Source organism: Oncorhynchus masou, chromosome 32 (assembly GCF_036934945.1).
Source record: "Oncorhynchus masou masou isolate Uvic2021 chromosome 32, UVic_Omas_1.1, whole genome shotgun sequence".
In the NCBI taxonomy this organism is placed as follows: domain Eukaryota; kingdom Metazoa; phylum Chordata; class Actinopteri; order Salmoniformes; family Salmonidae; genus Oncorhynchus; species Oncorhynchus masou.
Genome location: NC_088243.1, coordinates 80,145,118 through 80,165,499, shown reverse-complemented (window position 1 = coordinate 80,165,499; position 20,382 = coordinate 80,145,118). Strand labels below are relative to the sequence as shown.

Below are 20,382 nucleotides of genomic sequence, written 5' to 3'. Positions count from 1 at the left end.
ATCCCATTGCACCTCTAACCCAGACACATCAGCAACAGGTACAGGGGTTCCCACATACTTCTCAAGACGCCGCTGGCGGCGTGACTTTCTGGGCCCTTTGGTTCCCCCCTCGCACAGACTATCACACAAGTCAGGCAGAGGTTGTAAGCCAGCTTTGGCCTGGGCACGAGTGACAACTGAACATGCCATCTGAACATCAGACTGGCAAACTGACTGCCCATATAGCTGACCCCCCACACTTCCCAACAGATCAGAGAGTACAGGCACATCCCTCCCCAAAATCATCTCAAAAGGTAGCTTCTCCATTACCCCAACTTTGAGGAGGTATTTCTGACCCTGAATCTCAACTGTGAGTTCAGCTGTGGGCTGCTGTGACTGGTCACCATGGACACATTGGATCAGTGTCTGATGACCATAATCAATGTCATTAACAGGTACATTACCTTTTCTGATCAATGACAGGGAACTGCCGGTGTCAATCATTGCAGTAAGACTTTTACCATTCACTTTTACAGGTACCAAGCATGACCCTTCCCGAGTCTGTCTATTCTGAACACCATCCCCCTCTCTGGGTACATAACAGTAACCTGAGAGCTTGGATTTACGTAGCGGACACATTGAAGCTTTGTGCCCCTGCTGCCGGCAGTAAAAACAGGTCAGACCCCTCCCATCAGAGCAAACTGCATGATCCCTTACCTCCCTCCCAGACACATAACCCCCAGAGTTACCTCCACCATCTCTGGCGTTTCTGATGTCCCTTGTGTCTCGGAGACTCCTTGGAGCGGGTGCTGCAGGTTGTGGTGGGCCCCCTTTACGTGCATTAAGATACTGCAGTGCAAGCTTGGCCGCCATAAGCCCGTCCTTGGGCTCGTGCTCTCGGACCCAGGTTCGAATGTCGTGTGGTAGAACCTGTAGAAGTTGCTCGAGGATGATGACCTCCCCGATTTCGTCCTGTGTCTTCTCCCCCGGTCGAACCTATCGTCGGTAGAGACCCTTGAGGCGGTGGTACGTCTCTGTCGGCGACTCACCCGATGGCGTTGATGCAGCTCTGAAGCGTTGACGGTAGGTTTCCGGTGAGATGTCAAACTTCACCAGCAGCGCTTCCTTCAAGCCCTTGTAGACATTGGACAGCCCCTCATCCATTGCTGTGTAAGCCTCTAAGGCCTTGCCCGTGAGCAATGGATGAGGGGCTGTCCAGGTGAGCCAGTATGACTTCTGCTCGTTCTTTCCATGCCTCTGTGACCCCATCCGACTCATCCTCTTCTACTCTGCGGACCAGAAAGGACTTTCCTTTGGAGAGTTCCTCTTTCTCCTCCCAGGCCTTGAGAAGGTTCACATGGTAGGTTTGCTTCTTCTTACCCTTGTCCGGGTGCAGCACCTCGTAGGTCACTGGGCCCATCTTCCTCCCGATTAGGTACGGTCCTTGCCATTGCGCAAGGAGCTTGCTGGTAGACGAGGGAAGGAGGAGCAGGACTTTCTGTCCTGGCTCAAACTCTCTGTGGCGAGCGTGCTGGTCATAGCCTCTCTTCTGGGCCTTCTGGGCTTGCTGAAGGTTTGCTCTAGCTTCCTCTCGGTACCGTTCCAACCTGTCTCGCATCTGGAGGACATACTGGACAATCCCCTGTCCTGAGGTAGCTACTGGGGAACCTTCCCAGCACTTCTTCAGCAGGTCCAGTGATCCCACCACTGCCACCATATGTCACGTAGAGTAGGCCAGAAGGCTTAACTGGATAACCTAACCTCTATCAAAATAAAAAGATGGCGGAACCGCAAAAGTTCTTCTGTGCAAAGGTGTTTATTTACAAGTGATTCCGGAACAAAAAACAACAGTACTGCCATCAACGTCTACCTTATGGGACAGCTTAAAAACAATGCTGCCCCATCCACAGCTCAATCCAAACTGCCTCTCCATGACTGAAAGAGAGGCTCCTTTTGTAGGGCTAGCCCCTCCCCTCAGAACAATTAACCCTAATTAATTAATCAATTAACAATACAAACCTACATTTTCCATGAACTAAACATACTAAAGGATATACATTGCAACACAGTTTTAAACAATATCACAACATAACATTTACAACATTACATCACTACTGACAATATCTTTCAATATGCCCATATGCATTAATGAGCCATTTGGGACAGGCACTATAAAGCCAACCCAATTCCCTTAGCTCGGGTCCTTTTCCAGCATACCCGGAAGCTACAGAGATGGAGAGAGAGGAACAGAACAAACAAACAATGCGCTCATCCACAACATTGATAAGTATAATAATTATTGTATCTCTCAAATATGAACATTGACAAGTGTGAAATGCATGCACCAAGACAGAAGTTAATTTGTGTGTCGACCCACATTGTTAACTTATCTTATAATGGCGCAGGGAGGAGTGATGAATATGTGTGTGCGTTAAAGAACCAAATGCTGCCCGCGGCCAGTGACGGACTTCTACGTCACAAAGAGAGAGGGAGTGGACAGGGGGACAGGAAGAGAGAGGGAGTGGACAGGGGGACAGGAAGAGAGAGGGAGGGGACAGGGGGACAGGAAGAGAGAGGGAGGGGACAGGGGGACAGGAAGAGAGAGGGAGTGGACAGGGGGACAGGAAGAGAGAGGGAGGGGATAGGGGGACAGGAAGAGAGAGGGAGGGGGACAGGGGGACAGGAAGAGAGAGGGAGGGGGACAGGGGGACAGGAAGAGAGAGGGAGGGGACAGGGGGACAGGAAGAGAGAGGGAGTGGACAGGGGGACAGGAAGAGAGAGGGAGGGGACAGGGGGACAGGAAGAGAGAGGGAGGGGACTGGGGGACAGGAAGAGAGAGGGAGGGGACAGGGGGACAGGAAGAGAGAGGGAGGGGACAGGGGGACAGGAAGAGAGAGGGAGTGGACAGTGGGACAGGAAGAGAGAGGGAGGGGACAGGGGGACAGGAAGAGAGAGGGAGGGGACAGGAAGAGAGAGGGAGTGGGGGCGTAGAGAAAGTGGGAGAGAGGTTTACTTCTCATAATGAGTCTGCATCAACAGCTTTTTGTGTGAAATATCACTGCTGTCATCAAACCTGACGCTGACGTTAGTATTCTCACCCTGTCATTAAACTCATTGTGATATGATTTGCATGGTTTTTGGACCTGACAGTTACAGGCTGTGACCTGTTATCTGTCAACTCAGCTCTCTCTTGGTACAGTCACATGGACAGTGTCTGAGCCGTGCAGTACTGACTAGTGGCTCGACTTGACCCTGTCAGCCACAGATCTAGTATCAGCATCCCCCTCCAAATCGTATCCTTAACCATCAGAGTGGAAGAATAGAAACTGACCTTGGATCAGCATCTAGGTGTTCCTACCCTGTTTCCTTCCTAACCGTCTGACAGACTTAGACAAGGTTTGCAGACTAAGTGGCCCCCTATTCCCTACATAGTGCCCTATGGCCCCCTATTCCCTACATAGTGCCCTATGGCCCCCTATTCCCTACATAGTGCACTATGGCCCCCTATTCCCTACATAGTGCCCTATGGCCCCCTATTCCCTACATAGTACCCTATGGCCCCCTATTCCCTACATAGTGCACTATGGCCCCCTATTCCCTACATAGTGCCCTATGGCCCCCTATTCCCTACATAGTGCCCTATGGCCCCCTATTCCCTACATAGTGCCCTATGGCCCCCTATTCCCTACATAGTGCCCTATGGCCCCCTATTCCCTACATAGTGCACTATGGCCCCCTATTCCCTACATAGTGCACTATGGCCCCCTATTCCCTACATAGTGCACTATGGCCCCCTATTCCCTACATAGTGCACTATTGCCCCCTATTCCCTACATAGTGCCCTATGGCCCCCTATTCCCTACATAGTGCACTATGGCCCCCTATTCCCTACATAGTGCACTATGGCCCCCTATTCCCTACATAGTGCACTATGGCCCCCTATTCCCTACATAGTGCCCTATGGCCCCCTATTCCCTACATAGTGCCCTATGGCCCCCTATTCCCTACATAGTGCCCTATGGCCCCCTATTCCCTACATAGTGCACTATGGCCCCCTATTCCCTACATAGTGCACTATGGCCCCCTATTCCCTACATAGTGCACTATGGCCCCTATTCCCTACATAGTGCACTATGGCCCCCTATTCCCTACATAGTGCCCTATGGCCCCCTATTCCCTACATAGTGCACTATGGCCCCCTATTCCCTACATAGTGCACTATGGCCCCCTATTCCCTACATAGTGCCCTATGGCCCCCTATTCCCTACATAGTGCCCTATGGCCCCCTATTCCCTACATAGTGCCCTATGGCCCCCTATTCCCTACATAGTGCACTATGGCCCCCTATTCCCTACATAGTGCACTATGGCCCCCTATTCCCTACATAGTGCACTATGGCCCCCTATTCCCTACATAGTGCCCTATTGCCCCCTATTCCCTACATAGTGCCCTATGGCCCCTATTCCCTACATAGTGCCCTATGGCCCCCTATTCCCTACATAGTGCCCTATGGCCCCCTATTCCCTACATAGTGCCCTATGGCCCCCTATTCCCTACATAGTGCCCTATGGCCCCCTATTCCCTACATAGTGCCCTATGGCCCCCTATTCCCTACATAGTGCCCTATGGCCCCCTATTCCCTACATAGTGCCCTATGGCCCCCTATTCCCTACATAGTGCCCTATGGCCCCCTATTCCCTACATAGTGCACTATGGCCCCCTATTCCCTACATAGTGCACTATGGCCCCCTATTCCCTACATAGTGCACTATGGCCCCCTATTCCCTACATAGTGCACTATGGCCCCCTATTCCCTACATAGTGCCCTATGGCCCCCTATTCCCTACATAGTGCACTATGGCCCCCTATTCCCTACATAGTGCACTATGGCCCCCTATTCCCTACATAGTGCCCTATGGCCCCCTATTCCCTACATAGTGCCCTATGGCCCCCTATTCCCTACATAGTGCACTATGGCCCCCTATTCCCTACATAGTGCCCTATGGCCCCCTATTCCCTACATAGTGCCCTATGGCCCCCTATTCCCTACATAGTGCACTATGGCCCCCTATTCCCTACATAGTGCACTATGGCCCCCTATTCCCTACATAGTGCACTATGGCCCCCTATTCCCTACATAGTGCCCTATGGCCCCTATTCCCTACATAGTGCCCTATGGCCCCGTATTCCCTACATAGTGCCCTATGGCCCCCTATTCCCTACATAGTGCCCTATGGCCCCCTATTCCCTACATAGTGCCCTATGGCCCCCTATTCCCTACATAGTGCCCTATGGCCCCCTATTCCCTACATAGTGCCCTATGGCCCCCTATTCCCTACATAGTGCCCTATGGCCCCCTATTCCCTACATAGTGCCCTATGGCCCCCTATTCCCTACATAGTGCCCTATGGCCCCCTATTCCCTACATAGTGCCCAATGGCCCCCTATTCCCTACATAGTGCCCAATGGCCCCCTATTCCCTACATAGTGCCCTATGGCCCCCTATTCCCTACATAGTGCCCTATGGCCCCCTATTCCCTACATAGTGCCCTATGGCCCCCTATTCCCTACATAGTACCCTATGGGCTCTGGTCAAAAGTTGTGCACTATAAAAGTAATATGCTGCCGTTTGGGACACATTCAAGGTCAGCGCAGAGGTCAGGGGTCAGACGTTATGGTCAGGGGTCAGACGAGTGAGCTCCAGTGTTCCGGGGAACTCGCTGTTACTCTGACCAACACAGTACTCAATCAAGCCCCCCCGACATGACCAATAACTTGCATAGACAGACAAAGAGTCTACTATTTCTCGTGTGTGTGTGTGTGTGTGTGCGTCTGTGTGTGCCTGCGTGCTTGCGTGCGTGTGTGTGTGTGTGTGTGTGTGTGCGTGTGTCTGTGTGTGTGTGTGTGTGTGTCTGTGTGTGCCTGCGTTCGTGCGTGCGTGCGTGTGTGTGTGCGTGTGTGTGTGTGTGCCTGCGTGCGTGCCTGCGTGCATGCGTGTGTGTGCGTGCGTGCGTGTGCCTGCGTGCGTGCCTGCGTGCGTGCGTGTGTGTGTGTGTGTGCGTGCGTGCGTGTGACTGCGTGCGTGTGTGTGTGCGTGTGTGCGTGCGTGTGCCTGCGTGCGTGTGTGTGTGTGTGTGTGTGCCTGCGTGCGTGCCTGCGTGCATGCGTGTGTGTGTGTGTGCGTGCGTGTGCCTGCGTGCGTGCCTGCGTGCGTGCGTGTGTGTGTGTGTGTGCGTGTGTGCCTGCGTGCGTGTGTGTGTGTGTGTGTGTGCGTGCGTGTGTGTGTGTGTGTGTGCGTGTGTGCGTGCGTGTTTTCTTTCCCCATCATAGGAAGCCAGCCTGTCTGTTAGACACAGTCACATATCTATGTGCTGATATCATGGGGTAGAGTGCAGATAACAGACCTCTATTATACTGAATGAGACTTAGATCACTGGACTCTTTGTCTGCTAAACGGCTGACTCAACTCCTCCATGCCACCCCACGGGCTGTAGGGAGGGAGGGAGGGAGGAAGGGGGGTAGGAAGATTTAGGGAGGGAATGAGAAACAGAGAAAGAAAGAGGGAGTGATGGATGGATGAAGGCTGTCTAGAGGTAGAAAGAAGCATTTTCTGTTCTTTGCCAGATAGTGAGAAAGTCACTCTTCTCTTCCTCATTTTACTCCTCTTCAATGGACAGATGGTTGACTGCATGTTCACAAGTCTACAGGTCAGGCCTGTGTGTCAGAGGGGAGAACAGCTAGTCTACAGGTCAGGCCTGTGTTTCAGAGGGGAGAGCAGCTAGTCTACAGGTCAGGCCTGTGTATCAAAGGGGAGAGCAGCTAGTCTACAGGTCAGGCCTGTGTATCAGAGGGGAGAGCAGCTAGTCTACAGGTCAGGCCTGTGTATCAGAGGGGAGAGCAGCTAGTCTACAGGTCAGGCCTGTAGTAGTGCCTGCAATAGTGGTGGACAAATGATGTTGTGTTTAACTGCTGGTGTATCACCTTCCTCTCCCACATGTAGACTGCACCTTCAGTCAGTGTGGAGATGTGCAGGACAACAGGAGAGGGGCAGTAGAGGACAACAGGAGAGGGGCAGTAGAGGACAACAGGAGAGGGGCAGTAGAGGACAACAGGAGAGGGGCAGTAGAGGACAACAGGAGAGGGGCAGTAGAGGACAACAGGAGAGGGGCAGTAGAGGACAACAGGAGAGGGGCAGTAGAGGACAACAGGAGAGGGGCAGTAGAGGACAACAGGATAGGGGCAGTAGAGGACAACAGGAGAGGGGCAGGACAACAGGAGAGGGGCAGGACAACAGGAGAGGGGCAGGACAACAGGAGAGGGGCAGTAGAGGACGACAGGAGAGGGGCAGTAGAGGACGACAGGAGAGGGGCAGTAGAGGACGACAGGAGAGGGGCAGTAGAGGACGACAGGAGAGGGGCAGGACAACAGGAGAGGGGCAGTAGAGGACAACAGGAGAGGGGCAGGACAGCAGGAGAGGGGCAGGACAACAGGAGAGGGGCATTAGAAGACAACAGGAGAGAGGCAGTAGAGGACAACAGGATAGGGGCAGTAGATGACAACAGGAGAGGGGCAGGACAGCAGGAGAGGGGCATTAGAAGACAACAGGAGAGGGGCAGTAGAGGACAACAGGAGAGGGGCAGTAGATGACAACAGGAGAGGGGCAGGACAGCAGGAGAGGGGCAGGACAACAGGAGAGGGGCATTAGAAGACAACAGGAGAGAGGCAGTAGAGGACAACAGGATAGGGGCATTAGAAGACAACAGGAGAGGGGCATTAGAAGACAACAGGAGAGGGGCAGTAGAGGACAACAGTAGAGGGGCAGTGGTGGGTTTAGGGAGTGGTGGAGTGGTGGAGTTGTGGAGTGGTGGGTTTAGGGAGTGGTGGAGTGGTGGGTTTAGGGAAGTGGAGTGGGTGTGTGTATGAGAGTGAGACATTGCATTGCTTTGGCAATGTAAACATATGTTTCCTATACCAATAAAGCCCCTTAAATTGAGAGGGGGGAGAGTGGTGCCTGTGTGTGTATGTTTTTGTGCACATGTGAGAGTGTGTTTTTCACGCTCAACGGGTTACCATGTGTATCAACAATGGTCCACCACCCAAAGGACATCCAGCCAACCCGACCCAACCGTGGTCCCCTGAGTGAGAGTACTCCTGTATGCATTACTGTAGTGATTGACTTTTAGAGATATTGCAGTATGCAGGACAGTGTGTGGGCTTGGGTAGGTACTGTACCAGTCAAAAGTTTGGACACACCTACTCATTCCAGGGTTTTTCTACATTGTTGATTTATAGCGAAGACATCAAAACTATGAAATAACACATATGGAATCATGTAGTAACCAAAAACGTGTTAAATAAATCTAAATATTTTTTATATTTGAGATTCTTCAAAGTAGCCACCCTTGATGACAGCTTTGCACATTCTGCCTCAGCTCAGACTATACCAAACCAAATGTTTTCATCCCTATACTAGCAGGACAAACAGTACTTTTACACTATGTATTAGTGCCGAGGAATACTGCTATCCAATGTTGCCCGATTCTATTGTAAGCTCAATCAGAGGCAAAATCATACTCAATATTCTCTAATGTAATCCAATTGAGCAGGACATTCCCCAATCTGGCAACTGCTGTTATCAGCTGTCCTGGTGATGTTGTGCTGTCCAAACATTCTCTCTCTCTCTCTCTCTCTCTCTCTCTCTCTCTCTCTCTCTCTCTCTCTCTCTCTCTCTCTCTCTCTCTCTCTCTCTCTCTCTCTCTCTCTCTCTCTCTCTCTCTCTCTCTCTGGGAGATGACAACATTCACACTGGACATTCTTGGAATCTGAGCTGGGGAGGGGGGGGGGTGAGGGGAGGTGAGAAGGGGAAGGGAAGGAGGAGGGGAGATTTATTGACCATTTAAAAACAATACAACCACATGCGGATATCATGTATTTAAAATAATTTAGGTTAACAAAAAATAAGAATTGGAAAAACAACTAGAAATTGTGTTTGGTGAATACACTGTCCTCTCTCCATCATGTGTACATGTGTGTTCAGGTATCTGATGACTGGGAGGCTTGTGTCGTCATAGCTCCCTACAGATAACATTGAGAATTTTAAGATTCAGGTGCCATGAGGTAAATCAACTCTCTTTTGACTCACTCCAGATTAGATGTGGATATCTTATTGTCTGACCAAAGAGCAAACCACCCACCCATAACATCTGTCTCTCCAGAGCAGTCCAGTTTCTGATGAACACACTGGGTTGTTACCTTCTTATTGTCTGACCAAAGAGCAAACCACCCACCCATAACATCTGTCTCTCCAGAGCAGTCCTGTTTCTGATGAACACACTGGGTTGTTACCTTCTTATTGTCTGACCAAAGAGCAAACCACCCACCCATAACATCTGTCTCTCCAGAGCAGTCCTGTTTCTGATGAACACACTGGGTTGTTACCTTCTTATTGTCTGACCAAAGAGCAAACCACCCACCCATAACATCTGTCTCTCCAGAGCAGTCCTGTTTCTGATGAACACACTGGGTTGTTACCTTCTTATTGTCTGACCAAAGAGCAAACCACCCACCCATAACATCTGTCTCTCCAGAGCAGTCCAGTTTCTGATGAACACACTGGGTTGTTACCTTCTTATTGTCTGACCAAAGAGCAAACCACCCACCCATAACATCTGTCTCTCCAGAGCAGTCCTGTTTCTGATGAACACACTGGGTTGTTACCTTCTTATTGTCTGACCAAAGAGCAAACCACCCACCCATAACATCTGTCTCTCCAGAGCAGTCCTGTTTCTGATGAACACACTGGGTTGTTACCTTCTTATTGTCTGACCAAAGAGCAAACCACCCACCCATAACATCTGTCTCTCCAGAGCAGTCCAGTTTCTGATGAACACACTGGGTTGTTACCTTCTTATTGTCTGACCAAAGAGCAAACCACCCACCCATAACATCTGTCTCTCCAGAGCAGTCCTGTTTCTGATGAACACACTGGGTTGTTACCTTCTTATTGTCTGACCAAAGAGCAAACCACCCACCCATAACATCTGTCTCTCCAGAGCAGTCCAGTTTCTGATGAACACACTGGGTTGTTACCTTCTTATTGTCTGACCAAAGAGCAAACCACCCACCCATAACATCTGTCTCTCCAGAGCAGTCCAGTTTCTGATGAACACACTGGGTTGTTACCTTCTTATTGTCTGACCAAAGAGCAAACCACCCACCCATAACATCTGTCTCTCCAGAGCAGTCCTGTTTCTGATGAACACACTGGGTTGTTACCTTCTTATTGTCTGACCAAAGAGCAAACCACCCACCCATAACATCTGTCTCTCCAGAGCAGTCCTGTTTCTGATGAACACACTGGGTTGTTACCTTCTTATTGTCTGACCAAAGAGCAAACCACCCACCCATAACATCTGTCTCTCCAGAGCAGTCCAGTTTCTGATGAACACACTGGGTTGTTACCTTCTTATTGTCTGACCAAAGAGCAAACCACCCACCCATAACATCTGTCTCTCCAGAGCAGTCCAGTTTCTGATGAACACATTGGGTTGTTACCTTCTTATTGTCTGAGGATGTATTAAGTGTGGATGGGCATGTCCATTCCACCTGATAGTACATGGAAGAGTCTGGAACAGGCTAGATAGGAACCATCCCTTAGAGAGCAGTGGGCTGAGAGACTGAGAGAGCAGTGGGCTGAGAGACTGAGAGAGCAGTGGGCTGAGAGACTGAGAGAGCAGTGGGCTGAGAGACTGAGAGAGCAGTGGGCTGAGAGACTGAGAGAGCAGTGGGCTGAGAGACTGAGAGAGCAGTGGGCTGAGAGAGCAGTGGGCTGAGAGAGCAGTGGGCTGAGAGAGTAGTGGGCTCGGAGACTGAGAGCAGTGGGCTGAGAGAGCAGTGGGCTGAGAGAGCAGTGGGCTGAGAGACTGAGAGAGCAGTGGGCTGAGAGAGCAGTGGGCTGAGAGAGCAGAGGGCTTGGAGACTGAGAGAGCAGTGGGCTGAGAGAGCAGTGTGCTTGGAGACTGAGAGAGCAGTGGGCTGAGAGAGCAGTGGGCTCGGAGACTGAGAGAGCAGTGGGCTGAGAGAGCAGTGGGCTGAGAGAGCAGTGGGCTGAGAGAGCAGTGGGCTCGGAGACTGAGAGAGCAGTGGGCTGAGAGAGCAGTGGGCTGAGAGACTGAGAGAGCAGTGGGCTGAGAGAGCAGAGGGCTTGGAGACTGAGAGATCAGTGGGCTGAGAGAGCAGTGTGCTTGGAGACTGAGAGAGCAGTGGGCTGAGAGAGCAGTGGGCTGAGAGAGCAGTGGGCTCGGAGACAGAGAGCAGTGGGCTGAGAGAGCAGTGGGCTGAGAGAGCAGTGGGCTGAGAGAGCAGTGGGATCGAAAGACAGACAAAGAGAATATTGTCTCTTTCTCTTCGGAGAGACGATGGGGCGAGCTGATATGGACAGCTTATCTGAATGCTTTACCTATGAGGCAGCAGTGAAACAGACTCACTCGTGTGTGTGTGTGTGTGTGTGTGTGTGTGTGTGTGTGTGTGTGTGTGTGTGTGTGTGTGTGTGTGTGTGTGTGTGTGTGTGCTGTAATCCCAGGGATCATGTAGCACCTGGGAAAGGCTCGCTGTGTAAACACACACACACACAAAACATACACACACAACCATCATCATCCCTCCCCTCAGAGAAAGAGAGAGCTAGGAGAGATAACACACAGGGGAGGGAGGGAGGGGTGTTGGATTGGAATTCCCAATTCTATATCCCTTGGGGTTCACACCTCACCACTTTTTCCACCTTTTAGTCAGATTAATGAAAAATATGAATGTATTTGTCCTAACATTGGAATATGGTGGGCCTCTCTTTCTCAACTTCTAATGGTAGGTGCCGAAGTACACTCTTTAGAAAAAATATGTGTTTATTTTTCTTCCAGTTATGTATGATCCACTTGGTTCTTTGTGTGATGTTACATTTGTGTTTGTTTGCTTTCCTTATTGTGCTAGCATGTTAGCCTGCTAGTGTGTTAGCCTGTTAGCCTGCTAGCATGTTAGCCTGCTAGTGTGTTAGCATGTTAGCCTGTGTGTGTTTTTAGTCTTTACTCGCAAAGTGGCAAAGTAGCAGAGACAAACCAGACATTCAGCCTAGTAAACTGTAGTAATGTCACATTGTGATCAGACTAGTAAACTGTAGTAGTGTCATATTGTGATCAGACTAGTAAACTGTAGTAGTGTCATATAGTGATCAGACTAGTAAACTGTAGTAGTGTCATATAGTGATAAGACTAGTAAAATTTAGCAGTGTCATATAGTGATCAGACTAGTAAACTGTAGTAGTGTCATATTGTGATCAGACTAGTAAACTGTAGTAGTGTCATATAGTGATCAGACTAGTAAACTGTAGTAATGTCATATAGTGATAAGACTAGTAAACTGTAGTAGTGTCATATAGTGATCAGACTAGTAAACTGTAGTAGTGTCATATAGTGATCAGACTAGTAAACTGTAGTAGTGTCATATTGTGATCAGACTAGTAAACTGTAGTAGTGTCATATAGTGATCAGACTAGTAAATTGTAGTAGTGTCATACTGTGATTTGTCTGTAGATGTCTGTACTTCTTCTTCTGTGTTCAGTGTGGAACAAATCAAATACAAATCCTCTCTATATTCCTTCCTGCTGAAATGGAAACTTTGTCAGAGATTTGATACAGTAACACACAATTATGATTTGTATTGCTTGAAAAGCGTGTTTTTATTTCTAATAAAGCAGTGTGAAGACAGAGTGCCTCAGGGGAATTAGAATCCAGGTAACATCATGTGTGTATCCCAAATGGCATCCTGTTCCCTATATAGTGCACTACTACCCTGTGGGCCCTTATCTACAGTAGTGCACTATGAACTTAATAGGGTGTCCTTTGGTACATTGTCATAGTGTGTGTCATACAGAGTAGTTTGTTAGTGCAGGTGCTGAGTTGGCTGGCTTCACACCCTCTCAGTTCCTCACTGTAACACCGTTCTCACTGAGCTGGTGGTCTGCTCTGCTTACGCTTGTTTTAAAGACCAGGGGGACTCGCTGTTAAACAAACTATAATCTGCTAGTCCACTCATCAGTGGAACGTTCTCTCTCGCTCTCTGGCGCACACACACACACACACACACACACACACACACACACACACACACACACACACACACACACACACACACACACACACACTGCCCTGCATTGCACTTCTAGCAAGGTGTGGAATGTATCTTCTGGGGTAAACTGTGTTTGTCAAGGCAGTGTGATTGTGAAGATGTTTTATGTGGTCTAGGTCAGCTAACTCAGACACACATTCCTCCCACTAGTCACATCTCAGATGGCACCCTATTCCTTATCTAGTGCACTACTTTACACCAGGTCAAAGGTAGTGTTGTGCAGTATATAGGGAATATCTGTCTCTGAGCCTCTCTCTGAGCCTCTCTCTCCTCTGAGCCTCTGTCTCTGAGCCTCTCTCTCTGAGCCTCTGTCTCTGAGCCTCTCTCTCCTCTGAGCCTCTGTCTCTGAGCCTCTGTCTCTGAGCCTCTGTCTCTGAGCCTCTCTCTCTGAGCCTCTCGTCTGTGAGCCTCTCGTCTCTGAGCCTCTCGTCTGTGAGCCTCTCTCTCTGAGCCTCTCTCTCTGAGCCTCTCTCTCTGAGCCTCTGTCTCTGAGCCTCTGTCTCTGAGCTTTCTCTCTGAGCATCTCGTCTCTGAGCCTCTCGTCTGTGAGCCTCTCGTCTGTGAGCCTCTCGTCTGTGAGCCTCTCTCTCTGAGCCTCTCTCTCTGAGCTTCTCGTCTGTGAGCCTCTCGTCTGTGAGCCTCTCTCTCTGAGCCTCTCTCTCTGAGCCTCTCTCTCTGAGCCTCTGTCTCTGAGCCTCTGTCTCTGAGCCTCTCTCTCCGAGCCTCTGTCTCTGAGCCTCTCTCTCTGAGCCTCTCTCTCTGAGCCTCTGTCTCTGAGCCTCTGTCTCTGAGCCTCTCTCTCCGAGCCTCTCTCTCTGAGCCTCTCTCTCTGAGCCTCTCTCTCTGAGCCTCTCTCTCTGAGCCTCTCTCTCCGAGCCTCTCTCTCCGAGCCTCTCTCTCTGAGCCTCTCTCTCTGAGCCTCTCTCTCTGAGCCTCTCTCTCTGAGCCTCTCTCTCCGAGCCTCTCTCTCTGAGCCTCTCTCTCTGAGCCTCTGTCTCCGAGCCTCTGTCTCTGCTTTGAAATGCTGATGCTCTTTCTCTTTATGACTGTGTTCCGGATATTATGCAGAAGTACACAACTCATAAAATAGAACTACAAATCTACTACAACTCTACAGCTGACCAGACTTTGTTATGAGTGGCATCTTGTTCATGCAGCTGGTTTTGAACTCAACTCTAAAGCCTAAGTTTTTACCCACCCTGTTTTGTTGTGGCATTATTAGCTGTGTGTGTGTGTGTGTGTGTGTGTGTGTGTGTGTGTGTGTGTGTGTGTGTGTGTGTGTGTGTGTGTGTGTGTGTGTGTGTGTGTGTGTGTGTGTGTGTTCCCCTGGGGAGGATAGCATGGACACCTCTCTCTCCCCTCCCTGTTTGTCTTGGCATGGAGACATACATACATACATACATGTACATACATGCATACATACATGCATACACACACACACATACATACATGCAGGCAGGCAGGCAGGCAGGCAGGCAGGCAGGCAGGCATGCATGCATGCAGGCTAACACCGTTAGGGTGTTCCCTATACTGGTCTACTTCATACTACCAAACACTGTTGTTATTTGGCAAGATTGACAAGAAAGTATTTGGGAAGTATTGTCCAGCAACCCATGGCTAAAGCATTCACCATGCTGCTACCCTATCCCACTCACTCTCTCTCTCTGTCTGTCTGTCTCTGTCTGTCTCTCTCTCTCTCTCTCTCTCTCTCTCTCTCTCTCTCTCTCTCTCTCTCTCTCTCCCCCTTTCTCCCTCTCCCTCCCTCCCTCTCTCTCTCCCCCTTTCTCCCTCTCTCTCTCTCTCTCTCTCTCTTTCTCTCTCTCTCTCCCTCCCTCCCTCTCTCTCTCTCTCTCTCTCTCTCTCTCTCTCTCTCTCTCTCTCTCTCTCTCTCTCTCTCTCTCTCTCTCTCTCTCTCTCCCTTTCTCCCTCTCCCTCCCTCTCTCTCTCTCTCTCTCTCTCTCTCTCTCTCTCTCTCTCTCTCTCTTCCTCCCCCTCTCCTTCTCTCCCTCTCCTTTATGTATGCTTTATTGGCATGGGAAACATATGTTAACATTGCCAAAGCAAGTATATAATATCTCATCTCGTACCTGCTTCTCATCTCCTGTACCTGCTTCTCATCTCCTGTACCTGCTTCTGCTTCTTGAAAACTATCCATCTATGCTATCTCTCTCACATTCTCTCTCTCTTTATTCCCTCCCTCTCCCCATCTATGCTATCTCTCTCGTTCTCTCTCTCTCTTTATTCCCTCCCTCTCTCCATCTGTGCTATCTCTCTCTTTCTCAATCTCTCTCCCTTCCCCCCTCTCTTTCACAGTTAGGCCATTAGACCACATTACCTCCCTGTTGGTCCATGTTTCCTGCCAGGGCCAGCTGTAGGCCATGGACTGGAAAACGAATCTCTTTGCTTGGTGGAAGACAGCATGTCAACAATTCCTGTTTCAGTTACTAAACACACACACACACACACACACACACACACACACACACACACACACACACACACGATGGTGGGAGTGCCCTGTAGCTGTGAGGAATGTGTGTATCTAGTAGGTGTATCAATAACAAAACGTGTCTGTATTTCACTGCTGAGTCCCCCTGGTTCAGGAACTCAATGTGTTTCACTGCTGAGTCCCCTGGTTCAGGAACTCAATGTGTTTCACTGCTGAGTCCCCTGGTTCAGGAACTCAATGTGTTTCACTGCTGAGTCCCCTGGTTCAGGAACTCAATGTGTTTCACTGCTGAGTCCCCTGGTTCAGGAACTCAATGTGTTTCACTGCTGAGTCCCCCTGGTTCAGGAACTCAATGTGTTTCACTGCTGAGTCCCTGGTTCAGGAACTCAATGTGTTTCACTGCTGAGTCCCTGGTTCAGGAACTCAATGTGTTTCACTGCTGAGTCCCCTGGTTCAGGAACTCAATGTGTTTCACTGCTGAGTCCCCCTGGTTCAGGAACTCAATGTGTTTCACTGCTGAGTCCCCTGGTTCAGGAACTCAATGTGTTTCACTGCTGAGTCCCCCTGGTTCAGGAACTCAATGTGTTTCACTGCTGAGTCCCCTGGTTCAGGAACTCAATGTGTTTCACTGCTGAGTCCCCTGGTTCAGGAACTCAATGTGTTTCACATGTTTGACCCAGTGGGTTCGAACCTGGCTCGTCTGACTTTGTCTGTTTCCTAAACAGCACCCTATTCCCTACGCAGGGCACTACTTTTGACCGGGGCCATTTGGGACACAGTCCGAGCGTTTGGACATTGAGCTAAACCCTACTCCTCGGGCCAAAAAAATTGTTTGGGTCTACCCAGTTTCCTTTTGAGTTCAACTGACCTTATCAACATAATCAACTTTCATCACTGGAACATACAGCCTCCCACTGGAACATACAGCCTCCCACTGGAACATACAGCCTCCCACTAGAACATACAGCCTCCCACTGGAACATACAGCCTCCCACTGGAACATACAGCCTTCCACTGGAACATACAGGCTCCCACTAGAACATACAGCCTCCCACTGGAACATACAGCCTCCCACTGGAACATACAGCCTCCCACTGGAACATACAGCCTCCCACTGGAACATACAGCCTCCCACTAGAACATACAGCCTTCCACTGGAACATACAGGCTCCCACTAGAACATACAGCCTCCCACTGGAACATACAGCCTCCCACTAGAACATACAGCCTCCCACTAGAACATACAGCCTCCCACTGGAACATACAGCCTCCCACTGGAAGAGGGGGAGAGAGGAGACCATAGGAGAGGGAGAGAGGAGACCATAGGAGAGGGAGAGAGGAGACCATAGGAGAGGGAGAGAGAGGAGACCATAGGAGAGGGAGAGAGAGGAGACCATAGGAGAGAGGGAGAGAGGAGACCATAGGAGAGGGAGAGAGGAGACCATAGGAGAGAGGGAGAGGAGACCATAGGAGAGGGAGAGAGGAGACCATAGGAGAGGGAGAGAGGAGACCATAGGAGAGGGAGAGAGGAGACCATAGGAGAGGGGGAGAGAGGAGACCATAGGAGAGGGAGAGAGGAGACCATAGGAGAGGGAGAGAGGAGACCATAGGAGAGGGGAGAGAGGAGACCATAGGAGAGGGGAGAGAGGACACCAGGAGAGGGAGAGGAGGAGACCATAGGAGAGGAGAGAGGAGACCATAGGAGAGGGAGAGAGGAGACCATAGGAGAGAGGGGAGAGGAGACCATAGGAGAGGGAGAGAGGAGACCATAGGAGAGGGAGAGAGGAGACCATAGGAGAGGGAGAGAGGAGACCATAGGAGAGGGAGAGAGGAGACCATAGGAGAGAGGGAGAGAGGAGACCATAGGAGAGGGAGAGAGGAGACCATAGGAGAGAGGGGAGAGGAGATCATAGGAGAGAGGGGAGAGGAGATCATAGGAGAGGGAGAGAGGAGACCATAGGAGAGGGAGAGAGGAGACCATAGGAGAGGGGAGAGGAGACCAGAGGGAGGAGAGAGGGAGAGAGGAGACCATAGGAGAGGGAGAGAGGAGACCATAGGAGAGGGAGAGAGGAGACCATAGGAGAGGGAGAGAGGAGACCATAGGAGAGGGAGAGAGGAGACCATAGGAGAGGGAGAGAGGAGACCATAGGAGAGGGAGAGAGGAGACCATAGGAGAGGGAGAGAGGAGACCATAGGAGAGGGAGAGAGGAGACCATAGGGAGAGGGAGAGAGGAGACCATAGGGAGAGGGAGAGAGGAGACCATAGGAGAGGGAGAGAGGAGACCATAGGAGAGGGAGAGAGGAGACCAGAGGGAGAGAGGAGACCATAGGAGAGGGAGAGAGGAGACCATAGGAGAGGGAGAGAGGAGACCATAGGAGAGAGGGGAGAGGAGATCATAGGAGAGGGAGAGAGGAGACCATAGGAGAGAGGGAGAGAGGAGACCATAGGAGAGGGAGAGAGGAGACCATAGGGAGAGAGGGAGACCAGGAGACCATAGGAGAGGGAGAGAGGAGACCATAGGAGAGGGAGAGAGGAGACCATAGGAGAGGGAGAGGAGACCATAGGAGAGGGAGAGAGGAGACCATAGGAGAGGGAGGAGACCATAGGAGAGGGAGAGAGGAGACCATAGGGAGAGGGAGAGAGGAGACCATAGGAGAGGGGGAGAGAGGAGACCATAGGAGAGGGAGAGAGGAGACCATAGGAGAGGGAGAGAGGAGACCATAGGAGAGGGAGAGAGGAGACCATAGGAGAGGGAGGGAGAGGACACCATAGGAGAGGGAGCGAGAGGAGACCATAGGAGAGGGAGAGAGGAGACCATAGGAGAGGGAGAGGAGACCATAGGAGAGGGAGAGAGGAGACCATAGGAGAGAGGGGAGAGGAGACCATAGGAGAGGGAGAGAGGAGACCATAGGAGAGGGACAGAGGAGACCATAGGAGAGGGAGAGAGGAGACCATAGGAGAGGGAGAGAGGAGACCATAGGAGAGAGGGAGAGAGGAGACCATAGGAGAGGGAGAGAGGAGACCATAGGAGAGGGAGAGAGGAGACCATAGGAGAGAGGGAGAGAGGAGACCATAGGAGAGGGAGAGAGGAGACCATAGGAGAGGGGAGAGGAGATCATAGGAGAGGGAGAGAGGAGACCATTGGAGAGGGAGAGAGGAGACCATAGGAGAGTGGAGAGAAGAGATCATAGGATAGGGAGAGAGGAGACCATGGGAGAGAGGGGAGAGGTTAGACCATAGGAGAGGGAGAGAGGAGACCATAGGAGAGAGGGGAGAGGAGACCATAGGAGAGGGAGAGAGGAGACCATAGGAGAGGGAGAGAGGAGACCATAGGAGAGGGAGAGAGGAGACCATAGGAGAGGGAGAGAGGAGACCATAGGAGAGAGGGGAGAGGAGACCATAGGAGAGGGAGAGAGGAGACCATAGGAGAGGGACAGAGGAGACCATAGGAGAGGGAGAGAGGAGACCATAGGAGAGGGAGAGAGGAGACCATAGGAGAGAGGGAGAGAGGAGACCATAGGAGAGGGAGAGAGGAGACCATAGGAGAGGGAGAGAGGAGACCATAGGAGAGAGGGAGAGAGGAGACCATAGGAGAGGGAGAGAGGAGACCATAGGAGAGGGGAGAGGAGATCATAGGAGAGGGAGAGAGGAGACCATTGGAGAGGGAGAGAGGAGACCATAGGAGAGTGGAGAGAAGAGATCATAGGATAGGGAGAGAGGAGACCATGGGAGAGAGGGGAGAGGTTAGACCATAGGAGAGGGAAGAGAGGAGACCATAGGAGAGGGGGAGAGTAGACCATTGGAGAGGAGGAGAGAGGAAACCATAGGAGAGGGAGAGAGGAGACCATAGGAGAGGGAGAGAGGAGACCATGGGAGAGGGGAGAGAGGAGACCATGGGAGAGGAAGAGAGGAGACCATAGGAGAGGGGGAGAGGAGACCATGGGAGAGGAAGAGAGGAGACCATAGGAGAGTGGAGAGAGGAGACCATAGGAGAGTGGAGAGAGGAGACCATAGGAGAGGGAGAGAGGAGACCATGGGAGAGGGGAGAGAGGAGACCATGGGAGAGGAAGAGAGGAGACCATTGGAGAGAGGAGACCATAGGAGAGTGGAGAGAGGAGACCATAGGAGAGAGGAGACCATAGGAGAGTGGAGAGAGGAGACCATAGGAGAGTGGAGAGAGGAGACCATAGGAGAGGGAGAGAGGAGTCCATAGGAGAGGGAGAGAGAGGAGACCATAGGAGAGGAAGAGCGGAGACCATGGGAGAGAGGGGAGAGATTAGACCATAGGAGAGGGAAGAGAGGAGACCATAGGAGAGAGAGAGAGAGGAGTCCATAGGAGAGAGGGAGAGAGGAGACCATAGGAGAGAGAGAGAGGAGTCCATAGGAGAGAGAGAGAGGAGACCATAGGAGAGAGAGAGAGAGGAGACCATAGGAGAGAGAGAGAGGAGTCCATAGGAGAGAGAGAGAGGAGACCATAGGAGAGAGAGAGAGAGAGAGGAGACCATAGGAGAGAGAGAGAGGAGTCCATGGGAGAGAGAGAGAGAGGAGTCCATGGGAGAGGGAGAGAGGAGACCATAGGAGAGGGAGAGAGGAGTCCATAGGAGAGAGAGAGAGAGGAGTCCATGGGAGAGGGAGAGAGGAGACCATAGGAGAGGGAGAGAGGAGACCATAGGAGAGGGGGTGGAATGTCTTGGCCTAGACCACTCTTTCTCACAGACATTGAATGGACATCTGGTTTCCCCTACACAGATGAGACAGAGTAGAGAGAAAGATG

At 51.1% G+C, this 20,382-nt stretch overlaps 1 protein-coding gene across 2 annotated transcripts in view; it reads left to right on the top strand.

Annotated features, from left to right (window-relative positions):
- The first annotated feature begins 11,712 nt into the window (after positions 1-11,712).
- Positions 11,713-20,382, top strand: part of LOC135526662 (actin filament-associated protein 1-like 1) — a 52,771-nt gene continuing 44,101 nt past the window's right edge. For both annotated transcript variants that reach the window (XM_064955201.1, XM_064955200.1), the window contains exon 1: positions 11,713-11,841. In XM_064955201.1, coding sequence (XP_064811273.1) covers positions 11,811-11,841 — 31 coding nt within the window. In that variant the 5' untranslated portion in view covers positions 11,713-11,810. The remainder of the gene's footprint in view (positions 11,842-20,382) is intronic.